Raw genomic sequence first — 24,367 nt, forward strand, 5'->3', positions numbered from 1 at the left:
ACAAGGAATGTGCATCTCAAACTGCTGTGTTTGTAGAAGTTTCATGAAAATGGAGAGCCAGATTGGAGAGAGGGGCCTGCTGGCATTGCTGCTGAATGAATCCACTCCGTAAGCAAAGTTCCTCCAATGTTTTATAAAATTAAATTATCCTACAGATTTAACACTTCTTCTGGAGTTACAACCTCTTAAAGTTTCCATCCTGCTTGACTGTACTGTTGACCGATAAGGGATTGTTATTCTCATGTCATTAAAAGTCCATGAATGAGCTAAAAAGTGATGAGAACATTCATGTAAGAAAGACCCACAGAGGACATGTAAGCAGTAAGATGCAAATATGACTTCTGCCTCAGAGAGTCTTTAAGCTTTATATAGCTGAAAATGGGAGAATATCCCTGGGAAAGATAACCATATGTTAGCCCTTAAAACTCCATCCTTAAATCCCCATCTCTCTCTTCCCCTCCCCTCATCCTTCCCTTTTCCTCATTCCTTCCTTTTCCTTGCTCCTCTTCATCCCCTTTACATAAAAACTGAGATCATACATGGAGGGTTATTGCAGATACTGTGGCAATGGCCTTGGTATGGAGATCAGGCTGAACCTTGGCACCAACGATGCCACTGTTTCTGTGGCATGCCTTACCTTTCCTCGGGCCACTTGTACTCTGCTGGGCTTGCCAGTAGGGCTTACAGCGGTGCATTTAGCTTTATGCACACAAGACTGCATCTCCTGACCAGACAGAACTCTTGTTCCCGGCAGATGCAAACCCCTGCTTTTAGAAGGGCAAGCTGCTCCTTCTGGTTTTGGAGGCCACATCTGCAGCCAGCAAAAATGGCAGTCACTCTCCACCAGTGTTCTTCTGAAGTTTTCCGTCAGTCCATCCACAACTCTGACATGCAATTGCAGACAAAAGGAGCGTTAAGGCATTGTATGCTGGGCTGGAGAAACTTCTGGTCTAGGTCCTTCATGTTCTTGAAGTAGCTCAGGAAACAAACCTATGAAACATGCCTTTAATGCACAGAGTAACTTATTTGAGATGTCCACTCTTTGTAAAATAAATAGAAATCACTCTAGTGTTTGAATAGGCTTGTATTGAGTTAGCTATATGTATAGGGAGATTTAGACTTGGTTCTGCAATTTGCTGTTGTCACAGAAGGGTTTCAGAAGCAGCATCTGCTCCTGAGATTGCCTAACAGTTTCCGCTGGAAAGTTCTGTTTTCAGTTGCTTGAAACTAACTACATTTGACCTGTTTAGATTAAATGCTAGATAACCACTTCGGGTCAGAGCATAGTAGCGGATTTCGAGACTCAGATCTCGATGAGTGCCATTATTTTTCATTATTATTATTACTTTTAATAGTCAAGGCACTGCTGCGCTTGGGAGGAGGAAGTGCAACCTAAAAAAAACCTGAAAATATATAGCGATTTTATGACGCTACATTGGCATCAGCGTCAAACCTCAAGTTCACGTATGCTCAGCTGTTGATGAAGCAATGTCGCTGCTGAAGCTTCTGCAAATTTCGTTTCCATTGCCGGCGTTCCGGTCTTTCGTGCAGCCTTGCCCAGCAGGGGACGCACCCGGCGGTCTCTGCTGCCCTCTCGCGGGGCTGCCTCGTCTCGGGGACTCGCATACCCTTGGCTCCCTGCTGATGGATTTCACCTAATTAACGTTAGGTGTTCACTTTTAATATTTACTCCCTCTGTTTTATGTACTGACTCACTGATTCCAAATGGAAAAAATGTGGCTTTTCTTAAGAAATCAGGAAAAGCTTTTTTTCTTTTTCTTTTTTTCCCTTTTTTTTTTTTTTTTCCTCCAGCCTTCCTGGGGGACGGTGGTGGTGAACAAGCCAGTCAAGCCTGTTTGAGACAGTAATTTTAAGAAAACATGAACATTACTACTCTTCAGAGCATCTGGCAGGAAGGTTATAGCTACACAGCTCTGACTCATCTTAAGAAAAGTTTTATCTTACACAATGAAGGAAGCAGCAGCACTTTGGGAAAAGTAGTATGTGGTCATGTAACTTAGGAATTTAAAAGAATGCATGTGCCTCAGAGCAGAATTACAGTGCATTGGCAACCTTAGTAGTATCATTTATTGACCTCAATTTTATGATTTTGCTTCTTTTGAACTATTATTCAATGTAGTTTCTGACATAGTTTCAGTGAATTGTAAAATATATTACCTGTTTCATCTTATGAATCGTTACAACAACATAGACCGAGGCATACGTAAACAAATGCTTTATGTTTATTCAATTTAAATATATACATCAATATCACTGCATAAATAGTTAGCATTATAAAGACATGTACCCAAACAAAGTGCAGCTGCCTTTTTATTTAACTAACTTCACCCACCTTTTTTTTTCTTAATAGGTATTTGGTTTTCTAAGAATTATTAATATTCACACACATCAATTTACCACTGCTACAGACCAGCTGAGTCAGGTTCATATGAAAATATACAATTCCCTTGTGATTACATGACATGCAAAATGTATCAGCACTCATTTGTTTTACTTCTGCCATGCCATTTTAAAATGACATTGTGACTTGAAGAGTTACTGGCAGTGTCTTTGCCCAGTTCAGAGGATAAAACGTCTCCCTGATATTTGTTGTGTGTCTCTCATCACTGTTTTCCCCATTCTCAAAACTCCAGTTAGAAACATCATGATATGATCCCAAGAGACATCAGAGGTGAGATGACAAATTATTTTCTTTCTCTACCTATTCTCGGTTTGACAAAGAAAACAGATTAGGCACGTTATTCAAGTAAAACCTTTTTGCTGACTACAATGAAGTCAATTATGATTCATCTGTAGGTGTTTTTCTCCCTTGACAATATAAAGGAGTCTTTCACATGGGCTTTGCTAGCACACTTTACCTATGGCCTGTTGAAACTTGAATTTTTTTCTCTTGGCCAAAACAAGCTCTGGAGCATGATGTGCTGCTTCTAAAGTGTAGAGTGTGTGGTGGAGTTTTACACATTCGTTTATAGTCCTGTCCCAGTGTAGCTGGTTTGTGAGGAGGAGGGGATTTCTAGAGTATTAGTGACAGGTCTTTTCGCTTGCACAGTGGTATTTTCGTCTCGGCTTGGTTTGTGGTCGTTGGCTGATTTAAGGGCCCTACCTGGCATAAATTGTGAATCTCCTTTCCTTAAAGGTCTTAGATCTAACGTGCTCCAGGGCTAAGCCTGGTGAACAGTTGTTTTTACACCAAGTTCACTCGGTAAATAGTTATAAAGAAATGGTTAGGTGTTCTTAGTAAAGTTCTTATACGAGTGAGGCCATAATAAAAAAATAGTCGAGCAATGCATCCTAACTCCTGTTGGTAGCCTCAGAGAGGCACAATATTGAAGGGCCACTGTTTTTATTTATTTATTTATTTATTTTATACCCCCCCCAAATGGGTCTCAAGCATAAGATGAGGAACAGTGGCAGCAGCCCTGTGGCCACCAGGTTGCAGTCCCAGAGTGGATTACAGCAAAGTGGTCTCTGGGATAGATGATTAAACTTTTTTTTTTTTTTTTTTTCTCCCCATGCAAAAGCATTAGACCTGTTCTCATGTGCTCATGTGGTCTTTCCTTTTGCTACAGAATTTTGTTCATAACTTTCAAAGGCGAGGGGGAAGAGGGAGAGAGGGGAGGCATGCGAAAACTCCGACTCCTTTTTTCCCCAAAGTCATCTGATTTCCCGAAAATCCGTAATATAGACCAGATCGGTGCACGCCCCCACGTAGCCTGAGCCAACGGGGTTGTGCAACTTGTTTTGGAAATTCCCCTTTCTGCCGAAAGCCGGCAAGCCTTTTTTCCCCGCACCGCAGCTGACACAGAAAACTGGAAGTTACATCCTGCTGCTAGGGGGTGCTGCGCTATTGCAGATCACAGCGCCCTTACCCAGACCACAGGCTTGGATCCTTTTGGAGGGTGGGAACAGGAAGAAAAAAATAAAAAGAGAAAGAGAGAAAAGAGAAGGCAAGAGAGAAGAAAAGCAGACACGAACTAGGGAGAGAAGGTAAATATTGCAAGCATTAGAAACGGGAAAGGGAAATATTCCTGAGGGTCGCTGACAGCTAGAAGGGTCAGTGCATGCTTCCCCCATGCCCAGGGTCTTAGCATAATTTTTGGGGTGCTGGGGAGAACGGATTGGGTACTTCGGGGGGGAGGTGCTTTCTGTCAATTTGCTATACACCTACACGATCTTTGGAAACACTGGTGAACCTAAGGGGAGAAGGTGAGTATCAGTGAGTAACAAGCTGGAGATACCTGCCCCATTTTGTCAGCACTGAGCCTAGCATCCCTCCTTGAAGCTTGAGGTTGCTGTATGTATGAAAGAGCAGTGATATAAATTTGCTTTTGAGGCAAATCATTGGTGAATTCTCCGCAAGCTGGGGTGTTAGGGCCTTTGACCTGCCTAGCAGACACACAGAAGCACAGGCAACGTTAATCAATCACACTGGTTTTTTTTTGTCCCAGACCGTAACTCCAAAGTCCAATTCCTGAAAGTTTTCAGAAAGGAAGATCAGCTTTTTCCAGATGTGGTGAGTTACTGAATCTCCATGGGGAACTCAGTTTTATTAATAATTTCGTTTTATGAATTAGGTGTTTTTCCTGTAGTATTGTACTGATTCTCAAATCTGAATGTCTGTAGCCCAAGTAGCTTCCAGAACAAGGTAGTGAAGTATGGTATAGATAGCATTTAAGACCCTTCTGTTCAATTTCTGCAGCATTACTAGTTCCTCTACAGCTGGAGAGGAGCAGAGAGCAGGATGGAGAATGTAGTCCTGTTTGAAAGGCTACAGGATAAACCCCACACAGCCACAGCACTGGTCATTAAAACTCCAAAGCCAGGAGCTAAGCTGCATGCTACATACAGCCAAAGACTAGCCTTTTCATTAGGGACTGTGTTCATATGCGGACGGAGAAGACTTCTGCAATATCATCTTCCTCTTTTCTCAGGTACCTTATCTTCTTCTGTCTCCCTGTCTGGGCTGATGCAGCCTCCATGTATGGTGAGATCTTGTCACCCAATTATCCTCAGGTGTATCCAAATGATCTGCAGGAATCTTGGGAAATAGAGGTCCCTCCAGGATATGGCATTCACCTTTATTTCACACATATGGATCTTGAACCATCGCAGAACTGTGAATATGACTCTGTGAAGGTACTGTCCCTATTCTCATCAAGTGAGAAAAAGACAAGAAGGTGAGGTATAGCATAGATCAGCAAAGCCATGTACAAAGCTCGGGGCTGGAAGAAGAGATACATCCTTCCTGATGTGAGCCCAAAGAAGCCTGAATGACTGAATATATGTGCACTAGCCATCCCTAAATTGGCTCCAGTTTGCTTCCTAACTGCATGAGCATTGTCTGCCTTCTGAGTGTCCTGTCTATGCCACCATCCCCATGTTTCTCCTATACCCATAGTAAGATTCCATCACTGACACCTCCGTATTGCAAGGCACATATTGCAAGGTCAGTGAGCCACAGGTATGAAAGCCCATGAAAATGCCCATTTTCATAGAAAGGGCATTGATTTTCTGTCCATGAAATTATTCAGAATAAGTCCATGAGTAGACCTAGACAATTCAGTGCAAGAGGATATTTATTGGGAACGACTGAAGTTAAAAACAATCAATCATGAGATCTGTGTATGGATAGTGGGTACTCAGACAAAGTGCAGTGGCCTGTTGCCACCATCTATGCACCACGGTTTTCTTAAAACTTAGAGCTCCACTGTGCCTGCTCCATGTTGTTCTACAGGGCACAAAACATAAAATATTTCCACACAAAAAGACAGAAACAAGAACATCCCAGCTGCAATAGCTAAGTGTGAAAAGGGGCAATAAGATCAGGTGCAGCACCAGAAGAAGACTTTGGAGAAGGGCCAAGGTGGGACTGCAGGATGAATGGGCTCTGCTGGGAGATGTAATGACATGTCCTTTGCAACAAACCAATGTACCTGTTAGGATGCTCTGCAGCCTGCCAGTGAAGGGTTTTGAAACAAAGCGTTCAATTTTTTTGTAAAAGTAGGCCTGAAGAAAGGCTGTTAACAAAGAATTCTCTGGCTTAATTTGTATCTGGAAAATGAAGACAGGTATTTCAGAGCTGGGAAGTCAGTAATAGGGAGCACACCCCAAGCGTCTTACAAATGGCATGGAACTTGTTTGCTAGGGGCTGTGCTCCGTTGAATGCTGTCTGCTGGTCTTCCAGCCTTGTCCAGATCTGTGGATTACACAGTAGTCTCGGACCCTTCTGCTAACTGTGTGACATCGCTGTGCCCTGGGATATCTACATGAATGTCGTGACAAATGCATGCAATTTAGAAGCCTTTAGTTAGCTGCTTATAAGCTGAAAGACTCAAGCACTGGTAATTACACATATTCCAGTAACAAGATAAGACCTCTCTGCATTCTTCCACAGATCCTGTCTAGCGGCCATGTTGAAGGCGTGCTTTGTGGGCGAAAGAAACCTCGTGTCCCTGGCTCCTTGATTGTGGAGGAATTCCATGTCCCTTATAACACCCTGACTATGACCTTCCAATCAGACTTTTCCAATGAGGAGCACTTCACTGGTTTTGCAGCCTACTATGTTGCAGTGGGTAAGGTTAAAACAGGATCCTCTGAACCTCTGTAGTGTCCAGGACTAGGAGGAGAAGGAAAGCTGACAGAAGGGGTTTCCTTACAAGAGGGCCTTATTTAAAAGAAATCCAAGCAGGCAAGACTGCTTTCCAATATGGTCAGTCTACATGCTGCCTCAGTGATCCATTTTCCTTGTTGGTCATTATTATTTCCTTCGCTTTCCCATCTTCCCCCTGCCCTTAGCTCCCATTTCACTAACATTGGCTGACATCTTTTCTTTTCACACTTGCAGACTTGGATGAGTGCATGGATTTTGCGGAGGAACCTTGCAGTCATTACTGTAATAATTATATTGGAGGTTACTTCTGCACCTGCCCACCAGAGTATTTCCTCTATGAGGATAAGAAGACATGTGGAGGTGAGAGATTCTACATGAACTGTGGCCAACAGCAAGAGTTAGCTTAGGCCAAGTGAGATATTGTACTTGGAAGACGTTCTCTATCAACCTTCTCAACCAGTCATGACAGATATATTTTAAAGAAAAGAACATCCCAATGCAAATCTGAACTGGAGGTAGACTTTGTGAATTTCTGTTAACATATTCTTAACATTTGTGTTTTTTTTATCAAGAGAATCAAGAAACTATTAAATGACGCTCCCTAAAGTCTGTGATGGAAACCCTTCTTAGCATACTGCTACCTGTGAATCCTTTAATTCCTGACAAAGCAGGGTAGTTCAAAGAAGATACAAAAATGGCCAAGGTGCTCGTTGGCTCAAATCAAAAAATTGCAAAGTCACAAATGTGACATGTTGAAAGGGGTATAAAATGAGAACCTGCACAAGAGGGAAGAGAGCCTAAACCACAGATGGAAGGTTAAAAACAAAAACAAAAAAAAAGGAGGGAGAAATAGAGGATACTAGAAGAAATTATGCAAGACTGAGCAAAATTAATGATATGCTGAAGCTGTTCGCTAGTATTGAGAACGCCAAGAAGTTGTCTTCCAAAGGATTGACAGGAAGGCAAGGTAGCTCAGTCCACTAGAAGTTAAGGTCCCTGGCTAACTGGATAGGGAGTTGCCCTGGTGTTCAATTTCTTGGAAAGATGCAGTGTTGAGAGGTGGTTAATGCAGGTGACTGGGTAGACTGGAGAAGCAGTGAAAGAAGGAAAGCTTGTCTGCTTCATAGGTGAACCATTTCCTTTCTGAGTCCTCACTGTGTTCCTTCCTTAGTGAACTGCAGTGGAAATGTCTTCACTGAGTCATCAGGGGAGATTACTAGCCCAAACTATCCCAATCAGTACCCAGAGAACTCACGGTGCGAGTACCGAGTGACTCTGAGGCCAGGCTACTTTGTGGCATTGACCATACGCAGCGAGGACTTTGATGTGGAACCAGCTGACTCAAAAGGGAGTTGCCATGACAGCTTAACGGTAGGTATAGGGTGGGAGACAGGATGCTCTGGGTCTCCCCTCAATGTCCACATATTCAGAAGACTCTCTGACTGCTTAACTTTATCTAAGCTGCCTTTTGAAGTTCTTGAGAATACATTTGGTATTTTTTCATTTATTCTTGTTTGTTATTTTCACAGCTTGTCTCTGGAGAGAAGCGTTTTGGTCCCTATTGTGGCAACAAATTCCCAGGTCCTTCTGAAATCAAGACTAGGAACAACATTCTTGACATAATCTTCCAAACAGACCAGGCAGTACAGCATAAAGGCTGGAAAATACGCTACTACGCAGATCGTGAGTAAACACTTGGGAAAGTATTCCTTCTGCTGCTGAGTTAGGGAGACCTTGCTCCAGATCAGATTCATGGTACAACATCATGTTAACATGTTCACAGCTGCTGGGTTTGCTAGTCAGAGCTAAGGAGCTATTAACTAAACAGAAGATGCCTGTTAACTAGGGAGAATAATCACTGGTAGGAAAGAAGTTGGGAACTGGAAGGAGAGTAAATCTTGAACCAGTTAATCATTGATTTCTTCTTGTCTTTTCAAAGCCATAACCTGTCCCCCGAGTGTCATCTCCAACTCTGTTCTTGACCCAAAGAAGGACAGGTATACTTTCGAGGACAGTGTGAAGGTGACCTGCGTGGAAGGCTATGAAATTGTAGTGGTAAGTTACACAAAAAAGCATATACCCTCTTTGCCCCTCTCAGCAGCTTCCTGCTGCCATCTCCATCAGGTGTCCTGAGCACCTTTGGGACTCAAAGATTTTGCCACACCTGTAGAAGGTGGAAACTTCTTCCAGCCACTGCAGCATTCTGAGGACCCTTCACTGAAGTGCCCATTACAGGTAAATTTCATGGCCAGTTACTTACATAGGTCGTATTCTTTTCCCTAGAAACAAGGCAGCATCAGGACTTTTCACTCCAGCTGTCAGGACAATGGTGAATGGAGCAACTCTCATTTCAGCTGTGTTCGTAAGTGAACTCTCTCTGTATTGTAGGAAGCAGACTGAAATGGAGTCTTTAGGCACTAGGCACATCTCCACACTGGTAGGACAGTGAAGGACTGGTATGTAAGCATGCTGAAAGAACAGAGGAAGTAAGCATGGATGACCATACAGGGACCAGAGGAGCTGAGTAGTTCCCCATACTATAGAATAATCAGATTGTTGGGTGAAATGCCCCTTCAATTGTCTTTGATCATTTGTTTTTCTTCTCTACAGCTGTGAACTGTGGTGAACCACTTCCTATTGAAAATGGACAAGTTGAATACATCTCCAAAATTCATGAGCCTCTGTACAAAGCTGCTGTCCGGTATCACTGTAACGCACCTTACTATACCCTAAAAAACACAGGGGAAGGTAAGTATTGTGTCTGCTACATAAGCAAATTTCTTTGGTGAAAGGCCTAAGAAATAGTACTGGCATTGCCATGGGACTGGGATTATATCCCATCAGGTCAAGACTGGACAAAGATTCTTTTTGGTGTGGGGTTGCAAGCAGTAATTTTGTGTTGCCTTTGTGTTCAATACACTGTCATAATGTCTACGATTGGGCTGTTGACCTTAGATGTATCAGCAAGTCCTATCTCCATTTGCCTGGTTGAACCTCCATTGAACCATGGAGATTTTTGCCACACATTTCTGGTGGAGAAATAAAGGACTCAAGAAGCATATTAGATGAGGTCTCTCCAAAACAGGGGCAGAAGCATCCTGGTGGGGTTGTCTGCTTCTAGGGAGATCTCAGCAATGTTTACCAAGCTGTGCTTTCTTTGGAGTTGAGAAGGTTAATACATCATCTTATACAGTAACACTGTTTACCCTCTCTTCATCTCAATTGTATTCTTCTTGCACTCTTTTTTTCTTGTGTTTTCCAAGTTGTGTACGAATGCTCAGCCAGTGGACAATGGATCCATGAAGAAATGGGAACAGAGCTACCAAAATGTGTTGCAGGTACTACCAAAACCCGTGCATATATGCATGTAGTATGTGAAGACCACTACTTCGTTCATTTTTCTGTTCCTGCACCAGTTTTCCCTCCTTCAAGTGTGCACATTCTCAAGTTGTTCGGTGCTTTAGATCTCTGACAGTTTTGAAGGTATCAAAAAGGTTTACAGGTCAAAAAAGATGTCCAACACTGTCAGACCTTTCTTTCTTCAGTCATTCCTAAGCTACGCTGAGAGCTGTAGCTTCTCTTCAAACCTTCCCTGGGGTCAGCTGTCCACTGGGCACTAATGATGCAGCACTACAAGGAAAAGACTTACAGTGCTTTCACTTGAAGCCTAAATGCTTAAAAGAGCACATGTCCTTCAGTATTAACAGTACTCAGTGGGTCTGAATACTTAAGCAATATCCCTATCCAGGACTTTCTCATCCTCTCTTTGTACACGAGGGAAATTGAGGAGGAAAGTGCATGGGTACTACTGCTCCTGACTACTGGTAGTTATGGCTGGGGCTTAACTTCCAGCTCATACAGAGGATTTAAAATCTTTTATATTCTGGACAATGTTCAGTTTATCAACCACTCTTAGAGGAGGCAGCATCCCTACTGCTAGTTGTATGCGATGCGTTTTTGCTACTCCAAACCCCCAAAACCTCATGGGCATTTTAAACTACAAGACGCAGCTGAAGATGACTTGGACTATGACAGTGCACAGTGCAAAAGACAAATTGAAAAATGAAACTCAGGGAATTTACAACCTAAAAGGGCGTTACAAAGAGTGTGAAGACAGACTTTTCTTAGAAGGACACAGTGATACAAGGCAATATAGTGATATATATGATAGTGTCCTTAGAAGGACACAGTGATATAAGTGGCAATGAGCACAAGTTGCAATGAAGTAAATTTTGACTGTATTTAAGGAAAAATTTTCCCCCAAAGCACTAGAACTGTTGGCCAGAGATGCTGGGTAATCACCATTGTTGGAGATGCTCACAAGCCACTTGGCAAACCCCCTGAGCAACCTGGTTTACAGACAGGATGGTGGGGGAAGGGCAGTTAGGGATGAGCAGGGTGTTAAACTAGAGGCATTGAGAGGTCCCTTCTTCTTCTTCATTTGAGTTGGAAGCTACCTACCAGCTATAATTCCTTAATCTCAATATGACTAAGGGTTCAATGTAAATCAGCAGATGTGTAAAGCAATCAGTTTCCTAGCTATGTAAGAATGATCAGCCTTATTCTTGCCCTTATGCTCACATTCTGCAAGACCTTGTAGAACATTTTACTCAAAAAGCACAGAGCACCTCTGCACCAACAAGACTCACAGATAGGATCTCCTTTGACCCTTTGCTTAAGATTTTACACACTAAAAGAATGGAGAGAGAAAATGGTAAAACTTCAACAACAAATCTGAGCACTTAAACTGAGACTATCTGTAGTTCTCCCCCCCCGAAAAAAAATCCTTTTAAATAGTAGTGTTGTAGCTCTAAGAACTTAAACAAATATTTTTTCTAATATTTGAAAAATATTTACCTATACCTACGGAATGTAACTCAGCAAAGTAAAAATGCTAAGTAGAGTGCAATGAAATTGTGAACTTTGGCATACCCAACACTTTCTGTTTGACAATGGTGTGAATATTTGACTTTCCGGAACAAGAATTTGAGAACAAGCATTTTCAGCCTAAATTGAAGGTTGATAGGATTTTTTCTTGAATTTTCTTGAATTTCTCTGTAAATGCCTGTTGCAAATTCTATGACAGAATATAAACAAAGGCTACTCAGCACCAGAATAATTTAGAAGACAGAGGAAGGAGGAGACTGTGGGCTTTTTAGTAGTGCCAAAGAAAACCTATTTGTAACTGCTAATTCTCTCATCTGGTTCCTTTCTTTTCCTTTTCTTTCTAGTCTGTGGGGTGCCCAGTAATCCCATCAGGGAGACAGCAAAGATTTTTGGAGGCACCCGTGCAGAAAAGGGCAACTTTCCCTGGCAGGTGTATTTTGATTACCCAAGAGGAGCTGGTGTGCTCATTTCTGAAAGATGGGTGATGACTGCAGCTCATGTGCTGGAGGGATTTGACAAGCCTGACATGTTTGTTGGTGTAATCAATGTTGGTAGAGAATCTTTGTACCGGGATGCCCAGAAGCTGATTGCAGAGGCTTCATTCATCCATCCGGGCTGGAAGAAGCAGCCCAAAGACTACCACAGGACTGATTTCGATAATGATATTGCACTATTGAAGCTGAAGGATCCTGTGAAGATGGGCCCAAACATCTCACCCCTCTGTCTTCCTGGTAAATCACCTGAATATGAGCTACAAAAAGGGACTCTAGGCTATATTGCTGGCTGGGGACAGAAAGAGAAAGGAAGACTACCTATTTATCTCTGGAAGGCTCAGATTCCTGTGGTGGACATGGACAAGTGCCGTTCTGTGAAACCAGAGGGCCCTGCTGATTCCAGTGCTTACCGATTCACTGACAATATGATCTGTGCTGGTGGTGACAAGGACAGCTGTAAGGGGGATAGTGGTGGAGCCTACTCCATCCAAGATCCTCTTGATAATAGCCGGTACTATGTGGCTGGGCTGATCTCCTGGGGACCAAGATGTGGTACCTTTGGTCTTTACACCAAGGTAGTACGTTACCTGGACTGGATTACAGAGACCATGAGTAAGCATGAGGATGCAGAAGCTTTACAGGATTAGCTCTTTCTCCCTTTAGCACAGTCACGCTTCCTAAATGTGATGGTCACCTGTTCTGGTAGGAAGGCTGGCTACAATCCTGTTCACTTTTTGTGTATAACAGGACAACTCATTGTGTCTGTGCTGAGTGGAGAGTCAGGAATATGTATTGGTTTTCCCCACTGTCATTGTGACTAGGAAAGGAATTTCTCTTACTTCTTCCACTCATAGAAACATAACATGAAGATGCTATTCTGCATAAGGAGCCTCCTTCTGCTTCCTCTCATCTCTTCTATCCCATTTTTTCCCACTTGGAGAAGAACTACTCATGCCCTACCTGACAGGGAGATTACAATGAAGATGAGAGAGAATAATTGTTTGTTTCCAGGGTAGGTTCAAAGCCTGGTTTCTGATTTCTTTATTTCCTGTATTGTTCAGAATATCTAACAGCATTAAAGAATGTCCAAATTTGCTTCCCATGTGTGTATTGTCTTATTCTCAGTCTAGACCTATTTCTCATTGAAATTCCCTTAATCAAGAGTCCAGTCACATATTGAACCAACATGTTGACAGCTTTTGTCAAGCTGTAGCTTCTGCTACCTTACTTCTCTACCTGAGTCTTTATGAAGTTCTTCTGAGCTGGTTGCAGCTCATTGACCAACCATTACCAGCAAGAAGGACTGCAGACTTCTGAATCAAGCTAAGCATAAGATCTTCAAAGTTCATTCAACTGGAACAAGTTCTACAGAAGACTGGGGAATCTCTGTCCCTGGATATCTTCAGAACTTGCCCGGGCAAGGCCCTGAAGCTCTGAAGTTGTTCTTACTGTCAGCACAGGATTGGATTGGAGACCTCTTCTTTCTGCCTAAATTTTTATGAGTCTAGGAAATAGTGAGGAGGATGTGTGCAACTCTTGGGATACTTGATATAGACTCTTGCATTCAACACAGACACCTTAAATTTCTTAATATATGTAACAAGCAAAATGTTATTTTGTTGTTGAAGTATCTTACACCACAATCCTGTGACCTACAGGACGTTGAATGCTTTTCATTTGTATATCTGTATGTACCAGCTTTAATCTAGTATGAAGTTTTATAGACATTTGTTCATGTTGCTAGGTAGGTGGGCTCATCTCAGCTTTCATCTTTTGGAGCACAAAAGGGAACTGTCCATCCTGGACAATTCAGGATGCAATTTTAGCCCGTGTTGGGGGTTTTGGTTGTTGGCAAGTTAAACACAAATCAACAGTGTCCTCTGGCAGCCAAAAAGATCAAGAGTATACTGGGGTTCATCAAGGACATTGTTGTTGCTAGCTGGTCGAGAGAAGTGATTGTTCCACTCTACTCTGCACTGGCCTCACCTCGAGTACTGTGTGCGGTTTGGGGCACCACAATATAAGAAAGACATAAAACTATTAGAGAGTGTCCAAAGGAGGTCAACAAAGATTGTGAGGGATCTGGAGGGCAAGACGTATGAGGAGTGGCTGATGCCCCTTGGTTTGTTCAGCCCAGCGCAGAGCAGGCTGAGGGGAGGCCTCATGGCAGCCTGCAGCTCCCTCACGAGGGGAGCGGAGGGGCAGGCGCTGAGCTCTGCTCTCTGGGGACAGCGACAGGACCCGAGGGAACGGCATGGAGCTGGGACAGGGGAGGGTCAGGCTGGGTGTTAGGCAAAGGTTCTGCACCTAATAATAGCCTAAGAAACAGCCCAATAATGTACAATACAGGAAAAATGAATCCAGTAGAAGCTCTGAAAAAGTGACCTTCAATCTAAGGTATGACATTTTCTTAGCTTCTATGACCACAAAACCACACAGGCAAGCAACGTTGTATTATTACTCCCTAGCCCACTGATTAACTCCAATCTTTTTGGAAAAGGACAAGAAGACAAAGTGCTGAAATCAATTCAGGAGAGCAGAGGAGAAGAGAAAAAGAAGTGTGGTTGAATGATCCAGGAGCAGGAAACAGGAAAGAAACCTATTTAGCTGGGATTGCTATTCCTAGGAGAGTCACAGTTTTTACAGGGACTTGGGCCAAATTGTATATTTTCCATGCCTCAGATCCCAAATTTTCCTAGCCATTTGCAAAGCAGGAGATTCTTAAGATGGTTTCTCATATTTGTTCCCAATTTTTACATGGACTGAAGAGTAGTATTTGATGTTTTTGTCGCTTGAACTCACCAAGCACCCCAGAAATTCTCTGTTTCTGGAATATGGAATAGCCCCAACTGCATATGCCTCAGTATCCCTTCTGTCCCCAACAACTGGCTCCCGTGCAACTGGACACCTTCTATTTACATGTTCTTTTTCCCTCTTGCCCATACAAATGGCAAAATCAACAGAGTACTGACTCCTGGAGATCACAGGTGAATTTATATAAGGTGTGAATTTCACAGATCACTCTCCAGGGTATGTTATCTTAAAAGTAAATGAGAAATCCTGACACTGGAGAAGATCTGGAGCTGGATCTCACAGAAAACAGAGCGAGAAGGCGACTGTGACCTCACACCCAGAGTTCCTCTGTCACGAGAAAAAGGTAGGTTGTTCTGCAGTAACAAAACTAGTTGAGACTCAACTGCAGAGAATACCCACAACAGTAGACACGTCTCTCTGAGTCAAAATCGGTTTAGAGCTACTGTCCTGCAGTCAGAGCTTTATTTCATACAGCATAAAAAAACGATTGGCAAATTCTGATCAAGAAATGTTCCTGGGATCTTTTCTCCACAAGACTGATTGTTGCATTCCTTGTCTTTTGAATGTGGCATTCCACAGATGACTTTTGCCTCCCTTGGAGCCATCTCGAGTTCCAGACCGGGTAAACTAATGGCAGCTTTGTGAGAGGTGAGCAACTGCCACTTGCCTTTGCACAGCTGGAAACATCTTAGCGGTAGATAGAGCAATCCCTATACAGATACAGTCCATAAACGGCTCTCAGTTATGGGGAATATTTAGTAGTTGTTAAAAGCAAAGACAGAAAAACATAACACACCTGGTTTCTCCAGCAATTATTTTAATATTCATAGAATCTTACTGATGCCAATGGGCATATACACACTGTACTCAGCACAAAGTACCACAGCCTTCAAGAAGGTTTGCTGCACTGCAAACTTCCCACACAATGGGGACTACAAATGTAGACTGCAGTAGTCTGATGATATTGTCAGCACTTCACACAATAGCATGTTTGCTGTCATGAGATTTCTGGTACTATTAAAGCTTTGTCCAACAGTAAGATTGCCTTTGGAAGAACTAGAACACCCACAAACTGCTAATGGGACAGATCCTTTGGTAACTTTTGACAGTGCCACCAAGAATTCATCAAACAATATGGTGGCTTTCGGAAGTGCTCATGATGAAGGTTACATGGTCTCTGTGTTTGAAAAGCCTTTAGGACATCATCGAAAGCTTTGGATATGATTTGCTGCGTCTGGAAATCTACATGATATCAGTGATTCTTCAGCTACTAGGGAATATTTAGAGCCTATCCTCCCTTATTATCTCTTTGATCCAGTCCACATAGTTGAGGATCTTGGTGTAGAAGCCATAACCTTGGGCACAGCCGATACCCCAAGAAACGATACCCGTAGCCACCCAGCGTCCACTTCCCGAGTCTAACACTGTGAAGACACTCCCACTATCCCCCTGGCAGGTATCCCGTTTGACTGTGAGGAAGCCAGCACAGAACATATTCTCAGAGAAAACCATAGGCATCTGTCCACTCTTACTATCCAGCCAGCTCTGGCACTTCTCCCGGGAAACAGCTGGCAGGTTCACATACTTCAAATGATTTGAAAGAAAGTTCTTTTCCACACCAAAGCCGCTCACGTAGCCCATATGCCCATCCATGTAGAAAGTGGTGTTGGTAGTATCTGGGAGACAGATGGGCAGTACTGCAGGGCCCAGGGTTACTGGGTGTTTCAGCTCCAGCAGTGCTATGTCCCCATTGAAGTTGTGCTCATCTTTAGGGTCGTAATCTGGATGGATAAAGATTCTACGCACAGGGTGGTTGCCCATCTTGTGGAGCTCTTCTACGTCCGTGTGGCCGAGGAAAATGTTAGCCTCCTCTGCTAGCTGGTCTAGGCTTATATTGTTTCCTCCTGACGCTTTGGGTAAGATGGTGTGGGCAGCAGTCAAGATCCAGCGATCGCCCAAGAGTGCTCCACCTCCACGTCCATGGATGCCAGTCAGAGCCTGCCAAGGGAAACTGCCTCTGTTTGCTTGCTTGCCGCCCAAGATCCGCTGGATTTCAGCAACAGGCTTGACTGGCTTCCCACACACTGTGGAGAGAGGCAAGGAGATCATGATACCCCTTGTTGTCCTGGCTTGTCTCTCTCCTTCCTACACCATCACTGTTCCACATCACCTTACTTTTGCCTCCCTGGATGAATTTCCCTGTCTTTCCTCACTGACAACATTACCCTCACTCTCCTCCCTGCATGTTTTCCCTGCTTGGTATTGATGACAAGTATGGATTAGTAAACACCAGTCAAAAATCATAAGTTTTTTTACTAACCTGGCAAGCAGACAGGAATCCTCGCCTGGCCAGCTTCATCCACCCAGGTTCCCTCAGGAGAGCAGGTGAACCTGCCTGTAGGGTGAGACAGGAGTGAATGAGACCCAGGCCTGTAGGCACAGGGTGGGAAGAACGAAGGGGTTCCTCTCTCCAAGATGTCCCATTCAGCCCTAAAATCCCAGAGGCACCCTTTCCCAGGAAAAGCTGCCTGTGGCATAGTCTGAAACGTGTCCATATGGAAGAGCCTGTGCATCTCAAAGCACCTCGTTTCCAAGTGAAGAACAGGAAAGTTCAGGCACCGCTTCTAGAGAAGAAATGCCTAAAAAGCCAGCTGAGTGAACTTCACATGCTTATGGAGCACTGTTTGACCTTATTTAGCCCAGAGAAGGGAGAGAAGAAGTAGAGACGTGGATTTGAGATTCAAGTCTCTGGTCACTGCTGTTTGCAGAGAGTAGGATAGAGTGTTTTGTTCCAGAACAAGGAGAAAGATTAATCTGTTCCTGTGCACAATCAGTAGTTATTTCTAAGCTATATTGCTGGTCAGCTAACTTGTGAGTCATCTCTCAATGCAAATTCCACAACCTCCAAAATTATTGCTTTTCTTAGAAAGTTTGTGTTGGTGACTAAAAATATTTTATATGCCATTTATACAATGTATACTGTATTAAATGTTTTCAAGAAACTCTTTGCTGTTCTCTTTGGAAATTGACTAAACCACAATCACTTCTATCAGAATTTTACATGTGCTAGTGCTGATATTTACTTGCTCCTGTTCAGATTGAGCTCTGACTCTATAGTAAGGAGTTAAACTCAGGTGCAAAAATAATCAAATTCAACATTAGTTCCAAATTAAAGTACCCCTTAGCTGCTTGATCCTGACCCCAATGCCAGTGTGCAGCTCCCTGAGGCATGCTGCACAACTGTTTGTGAGTCTGTGCTGGCAACCATATCCAGGAACTGAATCAGGTTAAAAATTTACTTCTTTTGTGTGTCTGTGTGTGTGTGTGGAGGCTACATGAGCAGTCAGGGTGAGGAAATCATGAACTTTTTATACTTTTCTTGTAACCTAAGTTCCTGTGTCATCAAATCATGTCTCAGGTGCAAAAAGAAGGTAAGTGTATGGTTTTGAATGTTGCCTTAATTTTTCTGACTTGCTACATACAAGTTGCTTTTTCTTCATGTATGTTATTTAGTTCCTAGATGTCTCCACTGTTGGACAATTTTCCAAAGAGAGTAAACAGCATTACAGTGGAGTGGAGTTTGAGTTTATTTATTTGCATCTGTAGCAACTTGGACTTCTGTGATCAAGTTTCAGCATATTATTGATTACCTCAAGTTTCGGTGAAAGAATGAAATCCACCAGAGAAAAATAAATCATGACTATAGATGGCTATTATGAGAATCATGACTAAGACCTTCCTCAAAAGTTAACAAGAGCCTGGAGGAGGGATGTGAAGGTCTCTGGGAATGAAGTGGGGTAGGAATGGGCTGAGACAGCAATCCTCAGGACCTATGCTGCAGAGCCAAGGAAAGGTTGGAGAGTCTTTGCAGAAGGAAAGCAAGAGCCCTAAGCCTGGGGAGCAGAGGTTTGGGCAATTCTAACTGGATATCTGGGCAGGCTTTTCATAAACATATTTCAGTATTTGTGTGGGACTGGGACTCACCACCTCCTCCTCTGGTGACAATGTGGTAATATGGCTCATTGCACTGGTACTCGATCACTGACTGGTAGTTGTTGTTTGCAGGTTTGTTAACATATCTGAATACACCATTGGTCAATTCTGCAGGATTGTCACAGTTCACAACTACAAAAAAAAAAAGAAAAAAGAGATGAAACAAAGACAGACTTAACACCTGAAGGTTTAGGCTTGACTTGGATTGTGGCCATGATATGAAGGATGGTACGTAGGTACAAAGCTAGTTAGTACAGGGGGCAGAGAGTGGCTTTTCTGAAACGGCTCCCAAACTGGAATCTTTAGCTTTTAAATGTTATAACATTCCATTGACTTATTTTGTGTTATGCTATGCTTTTTTGTAAGGGAGGGAAAACATTTAAGTTTTTGCAAGCAGGAGGTGTAACAAAAGTTAATAGTGGACTAGATGACCTTCACAGGTCCTTCCAATCAGGACGAGTCTCTATCTGAAGACAAATTGTGTCATTGAGGCTGAACTCCCCGTGTATTTGGGAGAATAACCCACAGCAAGGGGCACTATCCCAGTTCCCAGCTCACTCACTTTCGCAGCGGGGCATGGATTGATGCCATGTTCCATCAGCCTGGCAGACAGCAGTGAAGGACAGCAGTTTCTGGCTGCCCTGCATGGAAGAGAAAAAAAAAAAAAAAGCATTGCTGGATGTGCAGAGTCTTATATTCCCTTCTCCACATAGATATATTATCCTATCTGTTCATCTTTCCATTGCTGTCCAACAGTTTCCCTGCAGCACTCCATTCCAGTTGCTGGCCTCTCCCTTTGCTGCCTTTCCTGCATCCTGTGTTTGCCACAGGCTACAAATTATTCATAGTAAGCCAAGGTATAAGCAGCCAGCAACCATAAAAACATGACAGGTCTGCGGTGCTACCCAGCCCTGGCATTAGGACGGGTAGGGAGGCAGGTAGCATTTTCTGCTTCCAGTCTGATTTCATATCCTTCCAAAGAGAGACTCTTGCTTACCAATATTTCCTGGGATCTTTGTTCTTTCATCTATCAGGGCTTGCCTCTTTGTCAGAAAGTAAATGCACAAAGAAGGGGATTAGGAAGAGAGAAAACACTGGGAAAAAAAAAAAAAAAAAGCCTGACTAGGCAAGGGAAAACAGAAACCGAAAGATTGCCAGGAGTTAAATCTCCAAAGAAAATTTTTCTGGGAATTAAAGACTTGCACAGACTGAAGAGATGCCAGGAAATGGCTGAAGGGAGTGGAGAATGGGTCTCACCTTCATCAGGTTATAGCCAGTCTTGCAGCTGACGACGAAATAGTCCTGATATCGATACACAGGCTGCAGGTCTCTGATGACAGTAAACTGATCCAGTGGGACAGGCTGCGGGCACCGTATTTCTGTTAGAAAATGGGATGAGGTGAGTGGTTATTAACAAATGCTGTACATAGGCTGCAGTGGTCTCAGGGGAATAACATCTTACTCTCTGAGGTGTAGTGGATCTTCCAGCCACGGCTGAACCCTGACTCATCGGTGAGGAAGAGTATGTCCACCTCATTGCTTTTGGTTTCAATGCTGCTGGGTGACTCCTTGCCACAGAATTCACCAATCTCTCTCCCTTGTGCTTGGATCTGGTGACAAAGACATGTATCACAGGGACAGAAACATACACGCCTTTGCTCTGGTTCCCCTATCTCAATCCAGACCAAGTGCCCGTGATGGTGGACGGAGCTGGCTGTCTGACTCATCTTTGTCGATGTCTGCACTGTCAGATCAGAACAAAGGACTGGCCTACCACAAGCTCTGCTTCTCCGTTATCATGGGAATCAGAGCCCTTTGAATCCTGAGACTAAAGCAAAGGAAGATAAAACTGGAAGAAGGGTGATATTTTTGGCTCCCAGGAGCTTGTGACCCAGGGCCTCTTGATCTCAGGACAATGGCAATTAAGAGAGCTGAGGGAGGGACAAGGGAACCGATTAGTTTCCCATTCTGGGGCATTCTTCTTGTATTGATCCTAAATTTCCTGTGCCAGTAGCGGTGTCCTCACAGTTCCTGCCCAGGCCTGGCAGCAGGGCTGCAAGGTGGGTTTGCTAATGACCAGTACCTTGAGCTGATCGTAAGGACAATGAACTTGCTGGTGGTCATCGATCTCAAAGGGCTTCAGGAACTTCAGGATGATAGACAGGCCTTTCTCCAGGCGGATGCTGTAGTTACATCGGAGGTCTTCAGGATAGGGCTGGGGATACTCGGGGCTGCTCAGGTACCCAGACGCCTCTGTGTACAACTCACTGCTGCACTCCACTGGGGTAGAGGAAGAAAACAGATTTAACAACGTGGGGCTGTATCATCTGTTGCCCTGTTAATTGCGTCCCAAGACACTTCTCCCACCCTTCCTGGATGAAGGGGTCCTGCCCTGGGACCCTCCTTAGTCCATCTGATCTTTCAAGCTCTCAGTTTACCTTTGCAAGAGTGGTGGTCACTTTGGAGCTGGTAGCCAGGCCGGCAAGAACAGAAGTAGCCGCCCACATAGTTGTGGCAAATGTGCTGACACCGAGGCTCCTCGTTGTCCTCAGCAGCATTGTTAGGATCACATTCATCAAGATCTGAAGAGAAAAGAGATGCTGGGATAAGGGGAGGAAAGTGTCAAAGCTATCTGCTGGACACTGAAAGGACACAGAGATCCATATCCTTGCTCAAGCCTTCTCTTGATTTGCCTGTCGAGGGAAATTAGTAGGACCAACGTAGGCATGATAAGTTATCTCCTACTCACCTACAGCTTGGTAATAGGCAAGGAAGCCTCTGTAGGGAATGACTGTGCCATTGTCTTCATTGGAGAAATCAGAGTGAAACTCCAGATGCATTCTGTTTCCCTGAGATACAAACTTCTTTCTTCCCGGGTGATTGCCTGTGGTTGACCCAAGCTGACCACAGTATCGGCCCAAGTTCTTCTTGTCTGCTTTGACCTGTCAGGGTTAAGGGGAAATCTCTGTAGCCTCGTAAAAGTGAGTATTCTCCATGCATCACTATTACCCAGCCACAACTTGCCTCCTTCCCCCGTTACCACCTTTATAAAGCTCCTTCCTTCTGTGGGAAGCATGAGAGGAGGCCTTGTGAATGAGCAGCGGTTTCATGCAGGGGTCACTAGACTCCCACTTCTACCTCCCCACTGGCCCAGGTATCTATCCACATACCTTAACATAGTCATAGAAGCAGGACTCAGACGGCTCCAGGTCAAAATATCTGAAGGTCAGCTTCACCACATAGCCTTTTGGGACGATGATATCCCAGCTGCTGATGTTATTGTTGGGGTATGGCTTAGGATAATTTGGGGATCTGATTTCCCCAAAAAGTTTTCTTGGCACTGGACTGGAACTGGTCACTCCAAAAAAGAGGATGGCCCACAGGAGAGAAGGAATGTGCCTGCAAACATGGCAACTACATTATGACATAGCACAAAACTCAGTCATCTGAAATCGGGGGAGAATTCACAAGTGACTTGTACACTGTCTAGCAGAATGCAAAAACACGGGAGGCCTAGCTGCAGGTCCAGCTTTTGGCTTGGATCACTCAGGATCAAGCAGAACCACTGAAACAAAGACAATAGCACTTCATTCCAGCAAGGCTCTGTGATCCAAGCCAAAGAGATTCATCAGCCCAAGAAGCAGTCTGAAGAAACGTAGGTGGTTTCCCTGAGCAATGGCTGTTTCTTCCCACCAGTCATGGGGCTCAGTTTCTTGGAACCAGTGGAAGTGTGGTTCTCCTTGGCTCTGGGCCAGTGGGTCATTTCTGATTACTGATAGATAGCTTAGGGTCTTTGCCCAGTTAACTTGGTCAGGGTCTGAAGGTCTCAAGCTCAGTTTGCTAAGGAGCAATACTACCCGGTCATGCCTGAGCCCCCCTTCTTCAAAAGTTGACTTTCATGTTTTTTCTCAGCTTGCAGACCTTCCCTCTCCCTCTCTGGGGGGCAGGACTAACGGTGCTCCTCCAAAACATGCTCATTGATCAGACCTCATGAAAAGACCAGCCAGGAAGATCCTAAACCCTATGTGCTAGCAGAGTTTTAATGGAGGGCTAGTGAGCGCGTGTTTAGCCTTTCTGACCTCCTTCCTGGAACAGCCTAATCACCCAGCTCCCTCCCGGAGAGATGTCACCGTGTGTCCCCCTTCCCAAGCTGGCCACACTCACATCTCCATGCGCTCCTCCGCGGTGCCCACACCTCTCCCGTCCTGCCTGCTGTCCGAGCCGGAGCTCCGGGCGGCTGGAAGCCCTTCGCCCCGCCAGAGGTGGGAAGAGGCAGAGGGTGGGAAGAGAAAAGTCGGAATGCACACAGCCTGGGCTGGACGAGGCTCTCTTATCCCGGCGCCTGCTGCCCTCTGCTGCTGAATTGCTGTAGCTCCGGTGCGGACACCGGCCTGGGAAACATTCAGAGTGCTTTTGGGGGCTGTTAAATCCCAGCCAGGCAGATGCCATCTTTCCCTTACACAGAAAAGGGCAAAAAAAATGATTACCGGAGACCTTTGGCGATGTTTCTATCTGCATCCTAGCAGCTGCTGAGAGTTTGTTTGCTCCTGAAGATGTCGTCCTATAGCCTCTCCCACTCCTTCTCGGATGTCTTCTGGCATAGGAAGAAGTCCAGAAATTATAGTACTAACAAATTGTTTAATTTAAATTTTAAAAAATCAAACCATCAAAAAGTAGTCTTCTCTGCTCTGGTTTGCTGAAGAGCACTCATTTGATGTATTTTATTTATTTTATTTTATTTATTTATTATTATTATTATTATTTGTGAGATGGGAACTGGGAACCTCTTCAGGGAAAGCAAGAAACTTCAGACTTTGGAGCTGAATAGGTATTAATAGAAATGAACAGACCTATAGAATTATAAACATTCTGATAACAAGTTCTGTTTCAAGGCCTCTTTGCTGCATGTTCTGCAAAAGCCTGAAGCATTTTTAGGAGAAACAAGATAGATAGTGCCTTCATTATTTAATGAGGAAATGAGAAAAGATAGTAATTTACAAACACATTTCAGGCTTTTATCAGGACAGTGCCCAAGCCCTGTACTGTGCACCACCAGCTTCATGAAGTTTAAAATTTCATGGCTTTCAGATTTTGGTGTAAGAGGTAAAACACCATTCTAGTGTTTTCCCTTAGAATTACGGATACGGAGAAGCTAATTACATTCTTGCACTGAAATGATAGGAAATAATCCACAGCTACAAAAACATGTTGAATATGGATATGAAAATAGCGTTAAAAAGAATGAAGTTTTTTTTTTCTTTTTTTTTTTTTTCCCCCCAGGATATTTATGGAAGTGTACTGAAGACTCGAAAACCTGTTCATCAGAATGCCTTTGAATTATTATCTGGAAAAGAGCTCATAAACATGTAATTAGTGCCCCTGCAATAATGCATGGCCTCACACATCAGAATTAAGATGAAGCAGGGGACATTACATTGGTACTTCCTGGTTTCTGAACATTTCCCCTGCCTGATGAACACTCTTGGGCAGCCTCACTTCTGTGTTGCACTGGAGCAGGTTCTTGTGGCTTACTGTCCCACCAGAAGGG

At 43.8% G+C, this 24,367-nt stretch overlaps 2 protein-coding genes across 3 annotated transcripts; one reads left to right on the plus strand and one right to left on the minus strand.

Annotated features, from left to right (window-relative positions):
• The first annotated feature begins 3,736 nt into the window (after positions 1–3,736).
• C1S (complement C1s) lies at positions 3,737–13,114 on the plus strand. The gene is made up of 12 exons (XM_013199550.3): positions 3,737–4,008; positions 4,470–4,534; positions 4,953–5,157; positions 6,416–6,593; positions 6,866–6,991; positions 7,803–8,002; positions 8,161–8,314; positions 8,571–8,686; positions 8,915–8,993; positions 9,242–9,379; positions 9,895–9,969; positions 11,863–13,114. The coding sequence occupies exons 2-12, from the start codon at positions 4,530–4,532 to the stop codon at positions 12,657–12,659; spliced, it is 2,073 nt and encodes a 690-aa protein (XP_013055004.2). The 5' UTR covers positions 3,737–4,008; positions 4,470–4,529; the 3' UTR covers positions 12,660–13,114.
• Positions 13,115–15,295: 2,181 nt separating this feature from the next.
• C1R (complement C1r) lies at positions 15,296–23,140 on the minus strand. 2 transcript variants are annotated; one of them, XM_013199573.3, is made up of 11 exons: positions 22,984–23,140; positions 21,990–22,218; positions 21,569–21,761; positions 21,258–21,401; positions 20,903–21,099; positions 20,282–20,429; positions 20,077–20,198; positions 19,382–19,460; positions 18,811–18,951; positions 17,147–17,221; positions 15,296–16,910 (listed from the first exon to the last, which is right to left on the minus strand). In XM_013199573.3, the coding sequence occupies exons 1-11, from the start codon at positions 22,989–22,991 to the stop codon at positions 16,108–16,110; spliced, it is 2,139 nt and encodes a 712-aa protein (XP_013055027.3). In that variant the 5' UTR covers positions 22,992–23,140; the 3' UTR covers positions 15,296–16,107. The 2 variants fall into 2 exon arrangements, with proteins under 2 accessions (XP_013055027.3, XP_047907480.2); XM_048051523.2 differs by having other exon boundaries at positions 21,990–22,233; positions 22,984–23,127.
• Between the last annotated feature and the right edge of the window lie 1,227 nt (positions 23,141–24,367).

Source organism: Anser cygnoides, chromosome 1 (assembly GCF_040182565.1).
Source record: "Anser cygnoides isolate HZ-2024a breed goose chromosome 1, Taihu_goose_T2T_genome, whole genome shotgun sequence".
Classification (NCBI taxonomy): Eukaryota; Metazoa; Chordata; class Aves; order Anseriformes; family Anatidae; genus Anser; species Anser cygnoides.

What these genes read in the sequence shown, in the direction of transcription:
- C1R (XM_048051523.2), bottom strand. An exon ending in TGCCTATTACCAAGCTGTAG is followed by an intron (nt 21,402 to 21,568) that starts GTGAGTAGGAGA and finishes TTTTCTCTTCAG; the next exon opens with ATCTTGATGAATGTGATCCT. An exon ending in GTCCTTACGATCAGCTCAAG is followed by an intron (nt 20,430 to 20,902) that starts GTACTGGTCATT and finishes CTTTGTCACCAG; the next exon opens with ATCCAAGCACAAGGGAGAGA.
- C1S (XM_013199550.3), top strand. An exon ending in GTTGCCATGACAGCTTAACG is followed by an intron (nt 8,003 to 8,160) that starts GTAGGTATAGGG and finishes TTATTTTCACAG; the next exon opens with CTTGTCTCTGGAGAGAAGCG. An exon ending in AAGGCTATGAAATTGTAGTG is followed by an intron (nt 8,687 to 8,914) that starts GTAAGTTACACA and finishes TCTTTTCCCTAG; the next exon opens with AAACAAGGCAGCATCAGGAC.